Consider the following 21686-nt stretch of genomic DNA (forward strand, 5'->3'; position numbering starts at 1 on the left):
CCTTGCTTCTAATGGGAAGTCCTTTTAAAATGCCTTGGAAAATGGCCTCTTAAAGGGAGAGAGCTGTGCGCACCTATAGCTTCTGTCTCCTCTAGAGTAGAAACAGCTTTAACAAAGCATTAAACCCAGATCTTGTCTACAGACAGAAGGGAAAGGATCACAGAAAGAGTGGTATCTTAACTCTGATGCTTTTAATCCAGGGTCTTAATTTAGGAGAAAAGCGGGATATAAATAAAATATTATTATTATTATTATTATTATTATTATTATTATTATTATTGTTATTAATAATAATAATGAAGGATATAAGGACTATGCCTAAAATGATGGGAAGGGGAGCCTGGGAAGTCGCCTCCATTGCTATCAATGGGCTGGATAGAAAACAAATATTTTGGCTTCCCGTATCAAAAGCAAATTTCTGTCCTCTTGATTTCAGGAGGTTCCCAAAAAAGGGATCAGGACTTCCACTGAAATCCAGGACACCAAAACAGACAGCTGTTTACCCAGATTGCACAAGCCTAGCAAAATGGTGTCCCTTATATAAAATGGTAAAATCAAGATTTGCTTTTTTGATATATATATATATATATATATATATATATATATATATATTTTCAAGCTGTAGATGGTTGAATCTGTAGGTGCAAAATATGATGACACAGAAGATCAACTGTGTTACCTTTTTATTGCACCAACAGAATCTTCTGAGTTAGTATGGTCATTGGCCATGGCAGCTGCACTATTTTGCAAAATGTATTTCAAAAAAATTGATTTGATTTTAAAAAACATAGGACAAACCCTTGAATTATAGGCTTTGCAGATTGAGGAGAGGGGCACAACTCAGCATTTTTTAAATAAAATTCTTAGAATTATTCTAATGTGTCAATGCATTAACATCTGATAATTCTAAGAAACTGCAGGCATTTCCCTATTGGGTATCCTTCCTCTTTCATATTACTGCAGTAGTGTCAGGAATTTTCATCACACTCTTTGCATGATGTCTAAGCCTTAGGAAACAAATATTCTATTACAAATAAGCCAATGTCTTTGCACAATATATTATACTTGATTATACTTGATTGAATTTGCTATCCTTGTTTTTTAAATATTACATTTAGTATGCAGCAATAATGTTTTTTTCTTCTTCCCTGATTTTAATACACATTTAATAAGAAGTAGCTATGTTCTTCTTTTCTTGTTCTTAGCCAATGTTAAATGTAAATAATTCTCACTGTATAATAAAGATTTATTCCAAAATTGGATGTGGCTTGCAAGAAACATATTGTTTCTACTGTCTAAAAGCAGGCGAGTTAAAAGAAAGGGATACTTACCAAGAGCCTCCTGCAGTAGCCAATTTTTCTACTCCCATCAACATTGGTGAGAACAAAAGAAAATGTTTCACTGCAAAGAAGAATAAAAGACATATTTTATAAATCTGTTAATTATCCTATCAGAAACATAGGCTGCCTCTTAATCAGTGACAATTGTTTTGGACTTTTTAAAAAGGTGGTATATGGAGGAACACAGCATCTTCATCTTCAGTGATTCTCTGTTTTCTGGCTAGGCACCCCACAACCATTTAAAGGCAGTCTCCTAGATCCTCCCCTATTCAGCATCACAGTTCTGTCCTGTCTTCAGTGTATTTTTTGGCTTGGCTTCTGGCATGGCCTTTCTCTTGAATCTTTTTTATGTTCCTTTATTTTTTAAATTCTTTTTATTTAATGGTACTGGCTGGGAGTTGGGAACATGCGGGATGGGTGCGTGCACGTGCTTGGGGGCTTGGAGAGTCACCTTTATAGCTTCTTTTTCTCCTCCCCTCCTCTCCTTCAGAAAATACTTCTAAAAGTATTAATAATAGTAATCCCAGCAGATAAAAAGAAAAACCTTATTCTCAGAAAACTACAACCACCTAGTTACCTCTCCTCTAGAGTAGAAAGTAGAAACAGCTTTAAGGAAGCATTAAACCTGAAGCAGAAAGGCTTAAGGGGGAAAAGGCAGGCACCACTCCAGGCAGGGTCTGCAGTACAAATCAAGAGAAAAGAGAGGGCCTTTTAAAGGACGCCCAGGGTAGAATAGCTCTAGATCATCGCTCTTCCTTCCCTGGGAAGTGGGACGCCTCCTTAAAATGCCTTGGAAAGCTGTGTTCAGGGAGACAGCGCACACTCCTGCAATGCCTGTCTCCTCTAGAATAGAAACAGCTTTAACAAAGCATTAAACCCAGGTCTCTTCTACAGACCAAAGGGAGAAAGGATCACAGAAAGAATGGTATCTTAACTCTGATGCTTTTAAATCCAGGTCTTAATGAATGCAATTGCCTAAAATGACGGGAAGGGGAGCCTGGGGACCCCCGCCCCATTGCTGCCAATAGGCTGGATCTGGCCATATTTTCCAGCTGTAGTACAAAAATAGCTACCCGGCTACCCACCTGTTTTCTGGAGGCACGTGAAAACAGATGTGGAGGTCTATCAGTATCAAGCCAGTAGAAACAGATCAAGGTTCAGCTGAAATGCACAAGCCTAATAATCTGAACTGTATCCTGAAAGCATAAGCTACGATTTTGCACACAAACCCAACTTTTCCAAATATGTGTTGCACTTGACAGCCACATCTATTCAGTTACCTCTTGCATTCCATTAGTGGGGCCCATTCATTTCCATCTGGAAAGCAGAACAGAGGAATAGCCTGCAATAACCTCTCTTCTTCTTCCCGCTGCCCCCTCATCAAGTTCTCACGCTGAAACAAAAAGCAGAGAAGAAGATGAAATTCAGCTGAAAAGTAATGAATGCCTGGATTCATCAAGGATTAGAAAAATGACAATCTCCTAAAGAGGACTCAGCACTGATAAAAAGGACTATCACATCTGGATGTGTCGTATTAGACCCCCTTCTTGTGGTATTTGCATGGAGGATGAAGCTATCAGTGGTTCACCATCATGCTGGCAATGATAGTATAATTGGGAGAAAGGCCTCTCCTGGTAATTTCAGAGCCTGGACCAGTTCATACAGGGAGATACAGCCAGCCAAATAGCCTAGATCTAAGCCATATAGGCAGTCCACTCAGCAATATTAACAATTGCGAGCTATCAAGAACATACATTGACACTTTCCTCCTATCTCGCCTGTGAAGTAGAAGGTGAATGCAATTCTGTGCTGTCACCAGGCATTAAATTCCCTCCCCTTTCCTGGACCAGATGGGGAGAGATCCAGGTTAATTATTCATCTGAATGAGATGGATGGCGAATAGGGTTGGGGAACCTGTGGCCCTCCTAGGAAAACTGAACTCCTCATTTCCATCAGTTCCTCCCAAAAAGGCCAATGGCGAGAAATGACTGGAGCACCAGTCTATCAGTATCAAGAGGGCAATAGGTTCCTAACCCCTAGATGAAGCCCACTGAATGTCTCATGAACAAGGCTTTGCCTGGTTCTGGAATTTCAAGGCACTCACAGAGATCTCTACCTAAAGGAACAATGGGTTACAATGAAGTATATTTTGTGTTGAAGGCTGACTGCCTCTAAATAACCTGTAGCTCAGATGAAAGATAAGTACACCTGCTTAATAGGGAGCCATTCTGCATTTTCCTTCACGTGACAACATGAGAGTTGAAAAGATATACTCAGATAAAATCAAACTGCTCAGGCAGTCACAAAGGAATGTGGTTTTATTTTTGTTCAAAAACAATGTGGCTGAACAGACTTTCACAAGATATGTTGCATGCAAATGTCTATTTCTACATCCTCTCCACAGAGTCCAGCTGTTCCTCAGCAGCATAGATTCTAATACCTCAAGAACTTTTTCAGGCTGGCAGAATAATTTTTGTAATGTGTAACCTTAGAGTAGGAAAAAATGAGGTTATGCGATCAATCCCTTCAGGCAATCAGTGGTCCATCAAGATAGAATGAGGTCCAAAAGGCAAGCGACAGCAGGGCGATTCTCCAGGCAACGTGGTGAATCCAGCAGGCACCGGGGGAAACCATCTTCCCACACACAGCATTGCCCACATCACCGCTTTCCACATCACATAGGAAAAAGCATCACCGCCCAGATTCCCCCCCCCCCCCCCCCGCCATGCTCACCCCAATCTAATCAATTAGAACACAGGAAGCCTCCCATGTTCTCAGGGCTCTGTCCTAGGACATTTCCAGGACAGAGCCAGGATGGAGCCCTGTCAGAAGTAGCCCTGTATCATGTGATGGACGCCAGAGGGCTCCATCATGGAAGCATCCTAGGACGGAGCCCAAGCCCAATGTGATGAGGTCCCTAGCCTCTGCGTAACCTCAACACAGTTTTAAACACACACATGTATTGAGACTCTTTCAGTAAAAATACAGAGTACTGTTTCCATGCTCAAAGGGCTGGTACCAGTAGAGCTTAGACAAATTACTATTTTAGACCACGATTCACAGAGTTCCCCAGACAGCATGGCATTGTGATGATGGCAGAAGGATTCTGGGAGTTGTAGTTCAAAGAACAACTTGTCTGAATTCTGAGTAGCTGTACTTTTGGGCATGCTCAGAAAGTTGTAAAATACTTTTGTCTGAGTCCCCATGTTTTGCTGGTGTTGCACAGACAGCCTAATTTAGTGCTATTATACGGAGCCGGGATTTGGGAATGCTACTTTTAACTTTTGGATTACAACTTCCAGATCCGCTCATCTAGCATGACCAAGGAGCCCAAAAACAACTTTTCCGAGCTCTATAATTTTGCTACACCTCAAGTCTTTCCCACTCAGCTGGAAATGTGTGTCTGAGTTATGCCACCTCCAAGTTCTCATCATAGCTCATCACACAATGCTCTCACATTTACAATCTCTCCATGGAGGAATCTGACATGTCACAAGGCTAAAACATTTCTTCCTGGCATTTTAGGCCAAAGCTACATAAATCTACTACAGCTCCAATGTGGAGTATTCCTGCCCTGGTTTGACCCCTATACACACACCTCTTTTAATCCAAAGTAAAATCAGTTTAGAAAGCCACATGAGACTCCCAATATGTCACCAGCCACACCATTGCAAAGAGGTATTTCTACTGTGTGCACATGTTCACCATATCAGTTTATGTCTGCTCACACAACTACAGATACTTTAAGGCTTTAGGGTTTTGTTTTATTCTCACCACACATGAAAATCAAACAACCTTTGCTTTTCCCTGTTCTGATTAGCCACAAACACCTCTATGAAGTGAAACCTGTGGAGCAGGGAGAAGTGAAATGGTGCAATGGTATATATGTAAAGGTTCACATACAAACGGCAGGTCTAAAAAGGAAAGTAACACCTGAACAGTGATATAAACAAGATAACTTTTTAACCACAGGACTGAAAAGAATACTAGACACTGACTTCAAAGAAAACCTCTACAAAATGGTGTTCAGGTTGTATCCGACTCCTGCAAGATTAGCTAAAGCACATAAAGTAACTAAAAATAAATGCTGAAAATATGAAATGCATGTGGTGGACATGTGGGGCAGGCAAAGACATGTGGGGATATATCTACTAGTTAATGTAAAAAAATAAATAAATAAAAGCCAGAACATTTCCTACTTGGTATGCCTGATGAATAGGTTAAGACTTTAAACTACAGAGTGTTGCATTAATGTTTAGACTATTATATGCACAGAACTGAAAAAAGGAGGAGCTACCTTCTAAGGATTCAATACTGAAGGTATTTAAATTTACCAAATAGATAAATTATCTATAATGATAAAAGAGAAATATTTTAGATTTCTGGGAGTCATATCTAAACTTTTTAAAGGGAAAAACAACAATAGTTGCACCTTGTGGGATATGAATGTTTGGTCCTCTAGAAATGACTGTTGGTTAAGCAGGATAATATATTGTATACTTAAATAAGGCTTACTTGTATTTGAGTCCTTAGTTGGGTGGGTGCGAAGTCATATTTTAAGTTGTTGGGGCATGTGGGATGGGAGTGTTTTGTTTGGGTAAATGCTATAATGTAGTTTGTATTACTCACAATGTGTGCATGTAATGTTTAATAATAATTTTCAAATATTTAAAAACAAACATGGGAGCTACTCTTGCTTGGCAAGAATAATCGGGTGACCAACCACCAACCTGACCCCAGCCCTTCCCACACTAATCCCAATTCTACCATGATCCTAACTTGTAGGTCAAACCGTGTGATTTAAAAACTGGTCTTTCCTTTTAAAAGCGGAGATTTTTTTAAAAACTGCCTTAAATCAAAGAAGTATTTTACACTGAAAGAAGAGAAACTTCACATGTTTCAACAGAACTGGAATTGAGGTAATGAATAATTTAACCTGCATAGATGGATACACTGTCAGATAATCCAGATTATCAAATCAAATAATCTAGATTATTTTATTTGGATTGTATGAATTTAAACTGCCATATAATCTAGTTCAAAGCAGATAATCTGGATTTTATATGGCAATGTAGATGGGGCCTAAGTCTTCTATTTCATCTCAATCCTGTCAGCCCGTTTTCCAATGTGAAGTAGAGATGTAAATAAAGGTAAAGGTTTCCCCTGGTGTTAAGTCCAGTCATGTCTGACTCTGGGGGTTGGTGCTCATCTTCATTTCTAAGCCGAAGAGCCGGCGTTGTCCGTAGACACCTCCAAGGTCATGTGGCCGGCATGACTGCATGGAACACGGTTACCTTCCCGCCGGAACGGTACCTATTGATCTACTCACATTGGCATGTTTTCGAACTGCTAGGTTGGCAGAAGCTAGCAGTATAGCTTTTGATAGATAGTCCCTCAGCAATTGAATCATTTGTTGAAAAAAAGTCAATACCCTGAAGATTTTTGTGACTTTTTGAGAAAATGTCACCTTTATGGACTACAGATTTTCATCCTTGTCTTATCAAATAACATCATCTTTACAGTGATAGTATTCAAGTTTGTTTTAATTGAGTAGCTCTTCTTAGCTATACATACTTCTAAATGAGATTTAATTGGAACTAATGTTAATCAGGAATCATGGAATTATGCCAAGGAATAACTCACCCATTATCTGATGTCAAAAGACAGAGCAGGGATCCACAATAAAAACAGTTTGCTCTTATAGTTTGTTCTTATTGCCTGGCGTCACATCTTGCAACAAATGAGAGAACTACATGCTATTCCCCAGGCCTATGTGAACACTTTAGGAGTGCTCTTCTTTACACTCTTGGCTTTAGAAAGGGAGCCATTTTCACAATGCAGCTTTAACACAACCAGAGAAGATCCAGTGAAGAACACTTGAAAAGCATGAGGCAGGAAGAGACACTTCAAAAGGGAACAATGATGTATATACTTTGTAAACAGGATTTTCTGCATTTCTAAAGATAAATCGATTCCAGTAGTTTCACAGAATGCAGCTCAGTGCACCGGAGGCTCTGTGGAATTGGAAAGGAAGGCAGGCGAAGGTAACTCAAGAGATGGCAGGCTAATTAGCATATTTTTCAGGGCTGATTTCTTTTTATCGTTTTCTAGGAAGAATCTGGGCCAACTATGTGAGCTACAAAAAGGAAAAATGATTTGCTGTTCATCCAGATTACCCACAGTACTATTATCAAATCATTCCAGACTGTTTTGGATGATGCACTTTTCCTTCCAAAAACAAGCTGTTTGTATTCACATACACATACAAACACAGTACAGACACTGTCTTATTCAGACATGAAACCCAAACACACACATGTTGGAGCAAAGCCTGCATCCAGAATGCAAACCAAATTCCAGTGTTAATAAATACTCCTTTCTTTGAGGTATAGCATCTGAAAAGGGCTCTACATAATTCCCCCCCCCCCCCCCCAATTACTCATTCATGAAAGATTTCTTACCTTTGGAAACTGATAGGTAATCTTGGGCTCATAATCTCCTTTAGTATTCTTTTTAAGAGAGACGACAATTAAATACTCAAAGAATAGGTGGCCCACAGAGTTAGGGAAACTGGTTCTCTCACCAACTGCAGGTCTGTTTTCATTAGGTAAGGCACCCTGGGCTTCATCTGTAAAGCAAAATGATAGTAATTCACAAGATTATTTCTAAAAAGCTTTACACAGCAGGGTATTAGAAAAGCAAGGCCATACTGGGATTTGTAATTTGGTGAGGCACTAGCAATCGTTGGCATACAAGGCTAAAGACTTTTAAAATGGCACTGAGTGGTGTCAAAACTGATGTCATTCTACAGTGTAGGTGCACCATTTGAAGCTTAGCCTCATACTGAATTAGACCACAGATCAATCTGGTCAGCATAGCCTTATTTCTTCTAGCCAATCTATATTTGGGTTATTGCACTATGTAACATAATTTTAAAAAAAAATGTTCCTGGTTTGAAAGTGTTATTTCCTGTTTAATTGTGGAGCACTGTACTTTGAAAGTTGTTGTTATACTCCAGAAACTTCATTTTTGTGGCTGCCACAAACTATGATGAATTGATTGAGACTCTGACTGTGTGTGAAGTGTCTTTCCATTCTTTAAAAATGTGCTTTTTACAATCAGAAGTGCACGAGTCACTGTTTTAAAGAAGGCTTGAGGTTTGCAGGAAAAGCTAACAACAAAATTAATGTATATAGCTCTTGTTCTGAGTGCTTGGAATAAGTCACGTGTAGCTTTTCAGCAATATTTACAAATCATTCAGTAGATAAGTATCGCTATTCCTATATTATTACTTGATGGTAAGGTACAAAATATTCCAGGAAAGTGACTTTCCTAAGCCCTTCTAGTGAGTCCAAAGTTGATTTGAGGCATGAATGAGGGAGTTCAAGCTCACATCTTATGCTTCTCAACACTGTGCTACAGTCTATGCTAAAGCTTTAGGAACTCAGCCCACAGTCACTGAGTATTATTTGTCCTAGACTCATTGCTAGATAACAAAACGGAAAGACTGAAATGCAACCAAATCAACCTGCAGTGACTTTGTCACTTGAAAAGTAATTAATTCTAGCATGCCTCAGATAAAGTAAAATGCTAGCAGTAGAGGTTTTCTAATTTAGCTAATTTAGATTGCATTCTATTAACACTATGTAACACGATTTTTATTCCTGAAGTATAAATGTCATTTCCTAATTGGTTCTATCATAAAAAGGTTGATTAAACTGCAAAAAAAACTTTTTTTTTTGTGCAGCACATTTTGCTATAGTTTTTAATGAATATCTGATAGAGTTTCAACCAATTCAACATAGTTTGTGGCAGCCACAAAAACAAAGATCCTGGAGTACAACTACTTTCAAAGTAAGTACTGCACAATTAAACAGGAAATAACACTTTCAAACCAGAAACAGAACATTTTTAAAATTTTGTTACATAGTGTAATCAAATCCGCAAAAGTCAAAACTGCAAATGTGGACGTACAATTGTATTATGGAGAACTGTGTGTCTACATAATATGGGATGCCTCCCACTAAGGGTCCAGGGTCCAGAAACAACAAGTGATATCTTCTGAAAGCAAGTAATGTTGGTGACACAGATGAGCAGGACAGGGTGATTAGAAGATGGGGAAGGCGACCAGAGAAATGAGTCAGAGACCTCGGGAATAGTCTCTGTGTGGATATTGTGCTCAGTGTTGACCCAGAAATATTTCCTGCTTGCCAAATACACTAACAATTCTCCCTCCCTCCTTCCCTTTCTGTGTGTGTATTAAATGCTGAAAAATAACATGGACAGAAACCAGGTATTGGTTTAGTGTATGTGAAAGGACTCACATTATTTTTCAATATGGGAGGGGGGCTTTGTTTACTTTTTTGTTAGTAAAAAAATTGATGCAGAACAATAAATAATTACCCAGAAATCAACCAACAGATCCCACTTTCTGCCATTAGGTCAAGCACATACGGTTAGGTGGTCTACACATGTTATCAATGTCTCTGCAACTGATTTTGAAGTTTTATAGTATTCTGTAGGTGTGTTTTGTTCTTGAGAAAGGAGTGGGTTGTTGTTGTTTTTTAAAAAATTACAGCAGGAAGTTATTATGGTTTTGCTACAAAAGAATAGCCATAGTTACATCACCCAGGCTGGGTGCAGGAATGGGGAGTTAACATTCGCCCAGGAAGTCGGTTCACTTCAGTGCACGCAAAAAAGAGACACAGACAATGAAGCCTGTGGTATTTGCTAACAAAACGATCCGGTAACAATATTTCAGCTAGAGGATTTCAGAATCTATTCTCGGCAGCAATTGCAAAACTGCCTTCTTTTTTTATTTAACCCTGCTTAAAGTGAAGCCTATAAGCAGTATATTCAGACTTGACTATGGTCTTACAATAGGTATTTATACTTGCAGAGATTTCAGAGCTACAGGAGGCAGCCTCTGGCAACTACTGACAACAGTTGCATAAGAGTGTCTGTATGTGCCGCCTTCCAGTTGCTCATTTCACATACAGTGACCCCAGTCTAAGAAAACTCTATGAAAATCTGCACCAAATACACCTTTCAAATTAAAACATCCATTTTAATAAAGAAAACGAACTTTCCAAGGCAGTGCTCTCACCCAGAGATTCCTCCTTTTTGCCCTGAAGACTGGATGAGACCATTAACAGCAGATATTGTCTGTATAAGGGCACTGACTGTTTATGTGTTCTATAATCTGCCCTGAGTCCCCCCAGGGAGATAGAGGGGAATACAAATAAAGTTTATTATTATTATTATTATTATTAATAATAATAATAATAATAATAATAATAATAATAATAATAATGTACAGGATTGTTGCCTTACAAAAACAGTTTAGTTGCGAGATGTAAAAAGTTCAGCTCCAGCACCTTAATAGGTGAGAATGTCAGTGGATCCCATGTAAGTCACATGTTCTGACTTTTCTTCTTTTTTTTTTTTTTTATAAATGTTTTTTTATTATTATACAATTATTGGTTCTATTACATTTTATACAGCACACTCTTTTATAGTTTGCTTAAACATTTTCACCCCACCACGGTGCTCCCCTCCCCCCGTCTCAAGCCACAATTCTTACATATCATCTGTCCAAAACCTCATTTCCTCTTGTGACGGTAACTTTCCTTCCTTGTTTTTTAAACCTTTTACAACAAATTTTCCCCACACAGCATCATAATCGCTTTGTTTCCATATACCTTTTTTAACCTTTAATATACATGTTAGTTTATCATTTATTGCTAATTTCCATGCTTCTTTATACCACTCCTCTATTTGTATGTTCATTTCTTTTTTCCAATTCCTTGCTATAAGTAATCTTGCTATTGTTACTAGATTTGTTATCGCATCTTTCTCCTCCTTTTTCCATTGTTTATTATTATATAATGATAATAATGCTATGCTAGGACTTTTATCAATTTTCATATTCATTATATCTTCTATTTCTCTAAAAACTTTCCCCCAAAATTTGTTTACATATTTGCATTGCCACCACATGTGTATATAAGTTCCTGGTTCTTGGCACCCTCTCCAGCAATTTTTTGAATTATTTTTATTCATATATGCTATTCTTACTGGTGTCAGATACCACTTCCATATTAACTTGTAGTAATTTTCTTTAACCCGTATTGATAAATTTTTTAAGTGTCTTTGTCCCCATAACTGTTGCCATTCTATTTCGCTTATTTTTATCCCTAAGTCTTCTTCCCAAGACTCCTTAAGGGTATTCTTATTTATTTTCCCCTCCTTCGTTTCGATTAATATCTTATAAATTCTACTAATTATACCTCTCAAGTTTTCCTGTTCCTCTACAGCCCTTCCCTTCTGTATTGTTAGCTCAAATTGACTAAGTTGGCTTCCATTTCTATTGTTTTTTTCCCAATTTTTAAACCATTGTTCTAATTGTATACAGTGGAACCATGTCAATTTTATTTCTTTAAACTCTTCCAACATCATTTCCTTCTTCATTCTCACCTTCAGCCAATCCTCTATCCTATCTAATTTATTCTCCCTTAATTTTTTATCCATTACTTTTTTTAAATTTTTAGGGAATTTTTTTTCCATCACTATTGGGGTTATGATTGACCCCTCCCCTATTAACTTCCTCCTATATTTATTCCACACTTCTAATATATTGCTCAACATTGGGTTTCTAATTTCCCTCATTTCTTTTTTAGTAAACTGTTTAAAAAATATATTCCAAATTTCATCCTCCACTTTTCCTGAATCATTACTAAGCCAATCTATTCCCTCTCTTTTAACCATTCCTTCTATCACCCAGCTTAATCTGCTTGCTTCATAATATTTTTTAATATTAGGTAGTGCTAGTCCTCCCTCTTTTTGCGATCTATACCATAACTGTTTAGTTAATCTATTTCTTTTACTTCCATTACAATACTTGTTAATCATTTGTTGCCATCTGTTTAGTTCTTCTTCTGTGATTTGAAGTGGTAGCATTCTAAATATAAAATTTATCTTTGGAAGTATTTTCATTTTTACTAATGCTATTCTTCCAAACCAGGATAGGCGTATGTCTTCATATTCTATTAATTTTTTCTGAACCTCTTTCCTTAATGTTACTACATTTAGTTCTTCCATTTTTTTTAAATCCTTTGTTATTAATATTCCTAAGTATTTTAATTCATTCTTAATTCTTATTCCCATTTTACTCTGCTCTATAAAATCTTTCTCTTCTTCCTTTGTATAATTTATTAACATCATTTCTGACTTATTCCAATTAACTTGTAATCCTGTCGTTTTCCCAAATATCTCCAAATGTTCTTTTATTTTGTCCATTTTCTCTATTATATTTTCTATAAATAGCAATGTATCGTCAGCAAATAAGCTCACCTTATGTTTCTCCTCTTTTCCTAGCCCCTCTAGATTCTTATCATTCCTTATACCGTTTGCAAACATTTCTATCACCATAGCAAATAATATCGGCGACAAAGGGCACCCTTGCCTCGTTCCTCTGGACACTTTTATTTCCTTAGTCACTCCATCATTTATAGTTATCTCTGCTGAATTCCTTGAATAAAATTGTTCTAAGATTCCTTTTATTCTATTTCCCATTCCGAATTTATTCAGGATTTCCCTTAATGCCTCCCATTCCACACAATCAAACGCTTTAAAAATATCTAGTGATAATATCCCTGCTTTTTCCTTCCCCTCTTTAGCCAAATAAATTTTTTTTAGTACTCTCCCTATCAAATTTGACATTAGTCTTCCCTTCACAAACCCACACTGATCTTTTTTTATATACTTATACATGCATTTATTCATTCTATTAGCTATTATCGCAGACAGAATTTTTGCGTCCTGATTAACTAACGATATGGGCCTATATGACCCCGGGTCTGTTAAATCTTTATCAGGTTTGGGTATTAATATTATTAGTGATTTCCTCCATGATTCTGGTATTTTATCTCCCTCCATTATCCCATTATACATTTTTAATAATTTTGGAGTTAAAACTTCTCTGAAGCTTTTATAATATTCTGTCCCTAGACCATCCAGGCCTGGAGCTTTCCCCACTTTTAATTTCTTAATAACTTCCTCTATTTCTATCCTCTTAATGGGTTGTTCCAATAGCTCTTTATCCCTCTCCTCCAGCTTGCACTCCCAATTTTCCTCCACATATTTCCTAATTACTTCTATAGAGCTAGCTTTAGTTTGATATAATTCTTTATAAAATTCTTCAAATACCTTCAGTTTTTCTTTCATAGTTCTACATAATTTACCTGTTTTATCTTTTATCATATTTATCATTCCTTCCATTTTCTTTTTTTGTGTTGATTTGGCTAGCATCTTGGAATTCCTATCACTAAACTCAAAGTATTCCCTCCTTAAATAAATTAAATTCTCTTGTACTTCATCTATTTCCATTTTATCCAGTTCCTCTTTTTTTGCTCTCAGCCTTGCATAAGTTCGTATATCTCTCTTTATTACATATGTTTTTTCGATCTCTTCTATTTCTCTTTCTAAATTCCTTTTCCTTTCTTCTTGCCTTTTTTTTAGATTAATTGTCTCTTTTATGCATAACCCTCTAGTCACTGCTTTCATGGTGTCCCATAGAACTCCTTTTGTCACCCCCTTTTCATTAAAGCCCCATATTTCTTGCCATTCTACTTGCATTCTGTCTACTATCTCTTTATAATTCAATATTTTCGTATTTAACCTCCACCTCTTCATTTTGTCATAATCACATTTCAGCACCAACTCAATCGATACCAGAGCATGATCCGAAATCTTAATTATCCCAATATCAGCATTTAACACTTTACTTAACATATTTTTGGAGACAAAAATATAATCTATTCTTGTATACACCTTATGCACCGATGAATAATATGTATATCTGCTTTCATTCCCTTTTACCAATCTCCACACATCCTTCAGTTGCCATTTATTCATTACTCTACTTAAGTCCGTTATTTCGATATTTCTTGTTTTTGATGTTAACATTGTTTTATCCTTCTTTGGGTCCATATAACAATTACAATCTCCTCCAAATATTACATTTTGTTGGTGATAATTCTCTATTTGCTCTAATACTTTTTCGTAAAATTCTTGCTGTTTAACATTTGGTGCATATACATTTACTAATACATATTTTTCTTCCCCTATTTCACCATATATTATTATGTATCTTCCCTCTTCATCTTTCAATACCTTATTTATACCCAAATTGCATTTCTTTGCTATTATTATAGCTACACCTCTTGACTTTGATGACCCAAAAGATTTCTCATAATTCCTTATCCAGCTCGACTTTAGTTCATTTGAGCCCAGTTTATTCTGATGCGTTTCCTGTAGGAAGATGACATCCGCCGCGTCCTTCTTCAGTAGGGCTTCAATCCGCCTTCTCTTAATTACCGTCCCCAACCCTCTCACATTAAGTGTTGAAATTCTTAATTTATGAGACATCATTTCCATTTCCCTTTAAAAGCTTTTTTGTGGCTTGAACCAATGTGAACCCTTGACCCTTACCCTCCCCTACCCTTGCCCACCCTTCCCCCCTCCTCCCCCTTGATCCCCCCCTTCCCTCATTCCCCCCTTCCTCCCCTTCCATTCTTCGGGACTCCTCGTCCCAATCATGGCCCCCGGCCTTCCCAATTGGGGAGGGGGAAGGCGAAGTCATCCCATGGCCCAGAGTCTCCCTCCCCCCGAGTGCTCATTTTAAATTCAATAATAAATTTAATTGCAGTGTTACGCTTTCTTCTTACATCCCGATTCCTCCAGTGGCGCCAAATAATTCCTCCGTTACTCCTGCTTCCGAACCCTTCTCCTCCTCCTCCTTTCGATCTCTCTCTTGTTTTCTTATTATACCGAGCTCCTCCAATAGTTGATGTCCTTGCTCCAATGAGTCTATTCTATATCTCTTGCCTTTCCATTGGAATTTGAGAAAGATAGGATATCCCCAAGTGTACAAAATTCCGGCCTTCATTAATTGGATCGTAATAGGCTTCATTGAATATCTCCAATTCTTAGTTTCAGTACAATAGTCATTGAATATCTCCAATTTTGAGTCGCCCATCTTTAAATATTCTGGGTTCTTCTTTAATATTTTCATCAAATTTTCTTTCTTTACGAAGTTTTGAAATCGGATTATTATATTCCTAGGAATTATTTTATTTCTTCCACTCGGAAGGCGATGAACTGACTTTTCTTCTGTATGAAAAGGTAGAGAAGCCCATTTTTTCTTGTCCGACCAACATTGCCAGTGTACTGCACCAAAAGTGGATGTCAGTGACTCCCTACTCCATTTCAATGCTTGGATAAGCAGTTACGTCTTCAGTTAAGAACAGAAGCACTCTACATTGGAGTCCGCTTGATTTAAATAGGGGGGCTACTCCAAATTAAGGAAACCAGAAAGACCCAGAAGTCTGTTTTCGTCACCAGAGAAATGAGCCTCACTGGGCCTTGGTACGATAAGTGGAACGCCCCAGAATGCAAGCACCAGGTGATCTATACAGGAGAAATTTAACTTCTCAGGTCCCTTCCACATAGCCATATAACCCAGAATATCAAGGCAGATAATCCACAATATCTGCTTTGAACTGGATTATCTGAGTCCACACTGCCATATAATCCAGTTCAATGTGGATCTTATACAGCTTCAGACAACCTGATCCTGAAATAGGATACGAAATCAATAGAGATGTTTTGGGAGCTGTGCCATGAAACCAGATAGAAATGTTACTTCCTCAGTCTAAGGTCTATCTGAGCTGCAGCTTTGTAGTGTGCCCACAAGTTCACATTTACACACTTTTTTACAAGTTTCTAGAAGTGAGCATAACTGACACAAATTCATAAAACTGTTCAGCACAATCCATACACAACTATCTCCAGGAAAGGGAGGATCTAGGATTTAGGGTATGATATATGGAAGCAATTTCCTAGGCTACAAGTATTTGCTCCTAGTGTTCTTGAATATAAGTCAAGAACTGCTATGTTGGATAAGGGAGCAATAGACTAGAGACACACATATTTGAGTCTCAATATTTTAAAAAAGAAACTCATCTCAAATTGCATACTATAATGTAGCGCAGTGTTGAGCCAAGACTTGTTCTAACACCTTCCGATTTGGCAAGTATAATGCAAAACTACCAAAGGCAAAACTTTCTTATTAGAGATTATTATTTGAGCTTCCCCCAGTAACCTTTTATGGATTTGATACAAAAGCAGGCCTTCTCATTCTTGTTGTTTTTTTTTTAACCATCTGAAATGTCAGCATCCCAGCTGACGTATGACCAAACTACAAAAGATGTTAAACATGTCACTTGGAGTTATGTGACTATTGTAAAAATTGAAAGCAACAGTTCCTACCCGCAGAACTGGAAAATCTGGCTAAACATTGGTAATCCGACTTCATTAATGATTCATTTACAGTTCTCTTAACAATAGCCAGTTCTATGTCTGGGCAGAGATAACTGTCATCTATGGACAAAATAAGCTGAACCAACATGAAGCTAGAAATAGACCTATTTTACAGACAGCTAGGTAAAGTCACCTTTGAATCCAAAAAAGCAGTGTTTCCAAGCCACGGTTTTACATTATGCCCAAACACTCTTGGCTGGAGAGAGATTAATAATTACTTCTATTTTATGATGGCACAAGGCTGAAAAGATGCAAAGTAGCTTGCACCAATAGGTGCATTCAGCAGTCAGAGGAGGGAAGGTGTAGGTTTCCAAGCACAAGGTGTGTAGGGGGAAACCCCTTCCGTGTTTGCCTTAGGCAGGTGACTCTGCAGATAATGAAGCAAACTGTACCAAGAGCAGCTGCAGAATGGAGTGACTGCTTTACCAGCTTAATTGCCAATGGAGGCTTACCACACCTCTTTCCGATCTGCTGTTTCATCAAGTTGGCACCATGGTTGTAGAAACAACCCCAGAGATCATGAAATCTTGTGAGGTGCCACAGAAAAGGACGGCTTTGTTTGGCCATGTGATAAAATACAAAGGGGATTGTTATCCTTCTGCTCTTAGTTACACATGACTGGTGTGCATCCTGCACACAATGCTTCAGAGGGAAAACTTGGGTCTGCCACCATGTCAGAAAACTCAGGCTCTTCCTTAGGCATATTTCTGAAGGCTCCTGGGGAGGCCACATATCTGCACTTTTATGTTTGACTGGTGGCGAAAGCAGAGTGAATCAGCAAAACTGTAATATAGATGTGCAATTTGAAGAATTCAGAGACAGCTGCCAAATCCGTAAACACTGGAAAGTTTCTTCCATGACAACACAGATTATGACCATGTTGTTGCTGCCTGTTCTGCATCTTAATATACTCTATGCCATATATGTGCATGTGTATATCTCTCATGAGAGAAAAAACTGTTTACTCTGGATAGCTGAATAACTCTAATTCCATCATTCTGTTTTGCAACCATCCTGAACCAGAGCAGGCTTCATGAAAAGTAAACATTTATTAAGCAAACAGTGACTTCTAAAACCATCTGCAGTGTTAACATGCATGGCCACACCTCGTTCTCTGCATTAATGCAAAACACACATTACACATTTTTATATTAGCAATTATTACTGTTCAAAGAGCATGACCCTGCTTTAGCACAAAAAGACATAAAGGACTCTAGTAGGGTTTTAGAGATGGACTGACCGGGAAGGAGAAACGGAGAGCATGAGGTTTGTTGGACTCAGACAATGTCATATGCAATTACTAATATTGTTTTGATTCCAGCCCTTAATTAACATGTGCTGGTGTTAATACAAAAACAAAACACCCAACTTACATGGTAATACCGATTGTGAATACCAGGGGAATACAAGAAAACGTGTTGTTCCTTTAAGTCATTTCCCACTTGTAGCAACCATAAGTAAAAACTATCAGATTTTTCCCAGGAAGATCTGTTCAGAAGGGTTTGCTTTTGCATTCTAATCCATACTAGTCTGCATTACTGTATACTCTTCCCTGGGAATAGGTCCCATTGAATTGGACCATAAGGAGATGTCTGATTCCATCCATCTAGAGTCAGGGTGGAAATACACTGTTGAAATAATGCAGTTTGATGTGTTGTCAAAGGCTTTCATGGCCAGAACCCCTGGGTTGCTGTGAGTTTTCCAGGCTGTATAGCCATGTTCCAGAAGTAATCTCTCCTGATGTTTTGCCCACATCTATGGTAGGCATCCTGAGAGGTTGTGAGGTCTGTTGGAAAACTATGCAAGTGGGATGTATATATCAGTGGAAGGTCCAGGGTGGGAGAAAGAGCTCTTGTCTGCTTGAGACAAGTGTGAATGATGCAATTGCCCAGCCTGATTAGCACTGAATGGCCTTGCAGCTTCAAAATCTGCCTTCTTCCTGCCTGGGGGAATTCTTTGCTGGGAGGTATTAGCTGGCCCTGATGGTTTCTTGTCTGGAATTCCCCTGTATTCTGAGCATTGTTCTTTATTTACTGTCTGATTTTGGAGTTTTTTTTTAAATATTGGTAGTCAGATTTTGTTCATTTTCATGGTTTCCTTCTTTCTGATGAATTTGTCCACATGCTTGTGCATTTCAATGGCTTCTCTGTGTAGTCTGACACAGTAGTTGTTAGAGTGGCCCAGCATTTCTGTGTTCTCAAATAATATGCTGTGTTCAGGTTGGTTCATCAAGTGCTCTGCTATGACTGACTTCTCTGGCTGGATTAGTCTGCAGTGCCTTTCATGTTCCTTGACTTGTGTTTGGGCAATGCTGCTGCGTTTGGTGGTCCCTCTGTTGTCTTGTCTGCAGCTGCATGGTATACGGTAGACTCCTGCAGGGGTGAGAGGATCCCTCTTGTTCTTTGCTGAACGTAGCATTTGCTGGATTTTCTGAATGGGTCTGTAGATTGTTTGTGGGTTGTTTCTTCATCAGCTTCCCTATGTGATCAGTAGTTCCCTTGATGTTTGGTATACTTGCCTAGTTTCCAATATACCTCACAACCTCTGAGGACAACTTCAGGAGAGAATGCATCTGGAACATGGCCATACAGCCCAAAAAACTCACAGCAACCCAAACCTATTATAGATTTTTCCCAGCAAGATTTGTCCAGAAGGTGTTTGCTTTTGCTCTCTAATCTATACTAAAGTCTGCATTACTGTATATTCTTCCCTGGAATAGGTCCCATTGAACTTAAGCGGCTGGGGGGGGGGGGGGGTAAGGGGCCTGAGGCTGTTAGGAATTGTGGGAGTAAAAGTCCAAAACACCTAGAGGACCCAAGTTTGTCCATGCCTGTTCTAGAGCACTGAAGCATGGCAGTTAAAGTGGTGTCAGACTATCTTAATCCTACAGTGTAGGTCAGTGGTTCCCAACCTTTGAGCCTCCAGGTATTTTGGACTTCAGCTCCCACAGTTCCTAACAGCTGGTAGGCTGGCTGGGATTTCTGGGAGTTGAAGTCCAAAACAACGAGGACCAAAGGTTGGGAAACACTGGTGTAAGTGGACCCGTAGATGGATGACAACTTTGAACAACCCTTATTATTAAGCTGCAGGACACTTTTGGTCTGAAGCAGTACCAACAGTTATCCTTCAGGCTTTCTATGAAGATCTTTTCCCAGCTCTAACAGAAATCCCTTGGCTTCTACCTAGGCCTAATCCTACTCAGTGTAGTTTAATACATCTTACTTCTAAGTAGCCTCAATTGTATTCATTTCCATGCATGGAATGTGCACCTTGACTTGTTAAGGCAGGCATGAGCAAACTTCGGCCCTTCAGGTGTTTTGGACTTCAACTCCCACAATTCCTAACAGCCTACCGGCTGTTAGGAATTGTGGGAGTTGGAGTCCAAAACACCTGGAGGGCCGAAGTTTGCTCATGCCTGTGTTATAAAGCAAGCTTGGAGACTGGCTGAAGGGGCTTCATCTGCACGATACCACTTTTGGTTTTACATCCACACGCTCTTGAATGTCATCTCCTGCTCCCCCCCCCCCCCCCGCCTTTCTCTCTCTGCCGCAGGTGTTGCCAGGGACGCCACGAGGGGGATTTTCCGATTCCCGGATCCTGCTGGCTTGGCCGGAGGGAAGGGGCGGGGAGAAAGACAGCCGGGACTTGGGTCCGGGAAGGGTTAGTTTCCCCCGCTGTTCCCGACTGCAAAACGAGGGGGCCCGGTCCCACATTCCTCCCAAATGTCCCACTCCCCGGTCGCCCCTAAGAGCCCACACACCGACGTTTATTGGAGAGGAAACACTCGAAAAACCGGTTGCGGACGAAAGGTCTTCGGGGAAGCTGGAAGGAGTGGATGGCGGGGCTGGCGCCAGGCGGGCGGACAGACACGCGTGTGGTTGGTGGGCAAGCCCAATGCAGTTTGACACCACTTTAACGGCTTTTACGGAATCGTGGCAGATGTAATTTGGTGGGGGCACCAACACTCTGGAGCAGGGAGGGCTAAAAAGACTTTGTAAAACTCTCACAATTCCATAGCATTGAGCCAGGAGCCCCCGTGGCCTAGTGGATTAAAGCCTCGTGACTTGAAGGTTGGGTTGCTGACCTGAAGGCTGCCAGGTTCAAATCCCACCCGGGGAGAGCGCGGATGAGCTCCCTCTATCAGCTCCAGCTCCATGCGGGGACATGAGAGAAGCCTCCCACAAGGATGGTAAAAACATCAAAACATCCGGGCGTCCCCTGGCCAACATCCTTGCAGACGGCCAATTCTCTCACACCAGAAGCAACTCAGGTTGCTCCTGACACGAAAAAAAAAAGCATTGAGCCATTGGTGTCAAGTTGCATTAATCCAACCTGTAGTGTAGACGCACTCCCAAGCTGGACTGCTCACCTCCCCGGGACGATCGCCGCCGAAAACTGTGTCGGAAGAAGCGGGCGATGCTCTCCCCGGCCATAGCGCTCTAATCCCGGTCTAGCAGCTCTCAAGCGGACAGTCCCCGTCGTTGGCTGGCTCTCGGGCTGTCTCTGCTTCTCTGCCCCAGGTTTCCGCCTCTCCGCTTCCCTCCCGGCCTGCCGGCCGCTTTCACTTTCGGCCGGAGCCCTGGGCTTGACGGGAAGGGGAGGAAGGCACACCTGGGGAAGGGAAGCGGCCCCGGAGACCTTCACCTGAGTCCGGCGCCAGGAGGAGGAGGAGGAGGAGGAGAAGTCAGGAGGAGGAGGAGCGCCCCTCCTTCCCGGGAAGCGCCGAGAGAAGCGGCAGAGGCAGCAGCATCCCCCGCAGGCAGCAGGCAGGACGCCTTCCAGGAAGCCAGGCACCGAGGGGGCTTTCCCTGGGAGGGCGCCCGCCTCTCAACACATACCCCCCCCCCATTGGCACGTGTGTATGCATCAACACGCACCTGCACTTTGGCCCCCCAGGTGTTTTGGACTTCAACTCCCACAACTCTCAGAATTGTGGGAGTTGGAGCCCAAAACACCTGGAAGGCT

At 40.0% G+C, this 21686-nt stretch overlaps 1 protein-coding gene across 2 annotated transcripts in view; it reads right to left on the reverse strand.

Annotated features, from left to right (window-relative positions):
• dennd2d (DENN domain containing 2D) overlaps window positions 1-21484 on the reverse strand; it is a 39199-nt gene extending 17715 nt beyond the window's left edge. The window contains exons 1-4 of one of the 2 annotated variants that reach the window (XM_003220520.4): window positions 21091-21484; window positions 7802-7968; window positions 2621-2733; window positions 1332-1401 (exon numbers count right to left, since the gene is read on the reverse strand). In XM_003220520.4, coding sequence (XP_003220568.1) covers window positions 1332-1401; window positions 2621-2733; window positions 7802-7968; window positions 21091-21154 — 414 coding nt within the window. In that variant the 5' untranslated portion in view covers window positions 21155-21484. Of the gene's footprint in view, window positions 1-1331; window positions 1402-2620; window positions 2734-7801; window positions 7969-21053 lie in introns of both variants that reach the window. The other variant, XM_062978729.1, reaches the window with a different exon arrangement.
• Window positions 21485-21686: the final 202 nt, after the last annotated feature.

The sequence above is a fragment of the Anolis carolinensis genome, chromosome 4 (assembly GCF_035594765.1).
Source record: "Anolis carolinensis isolate JA03-04 chromosome 4, rAnoCar3.1.pri, whole genome shotgun sequence".
Classification (NCBI taxonomy): domain Eukaryota; kingdom Metazoa; phylum Chordata; class Lepidosauria; order Squamata; family Dactyloidae; genus Anolis; species Anolis carolinensis.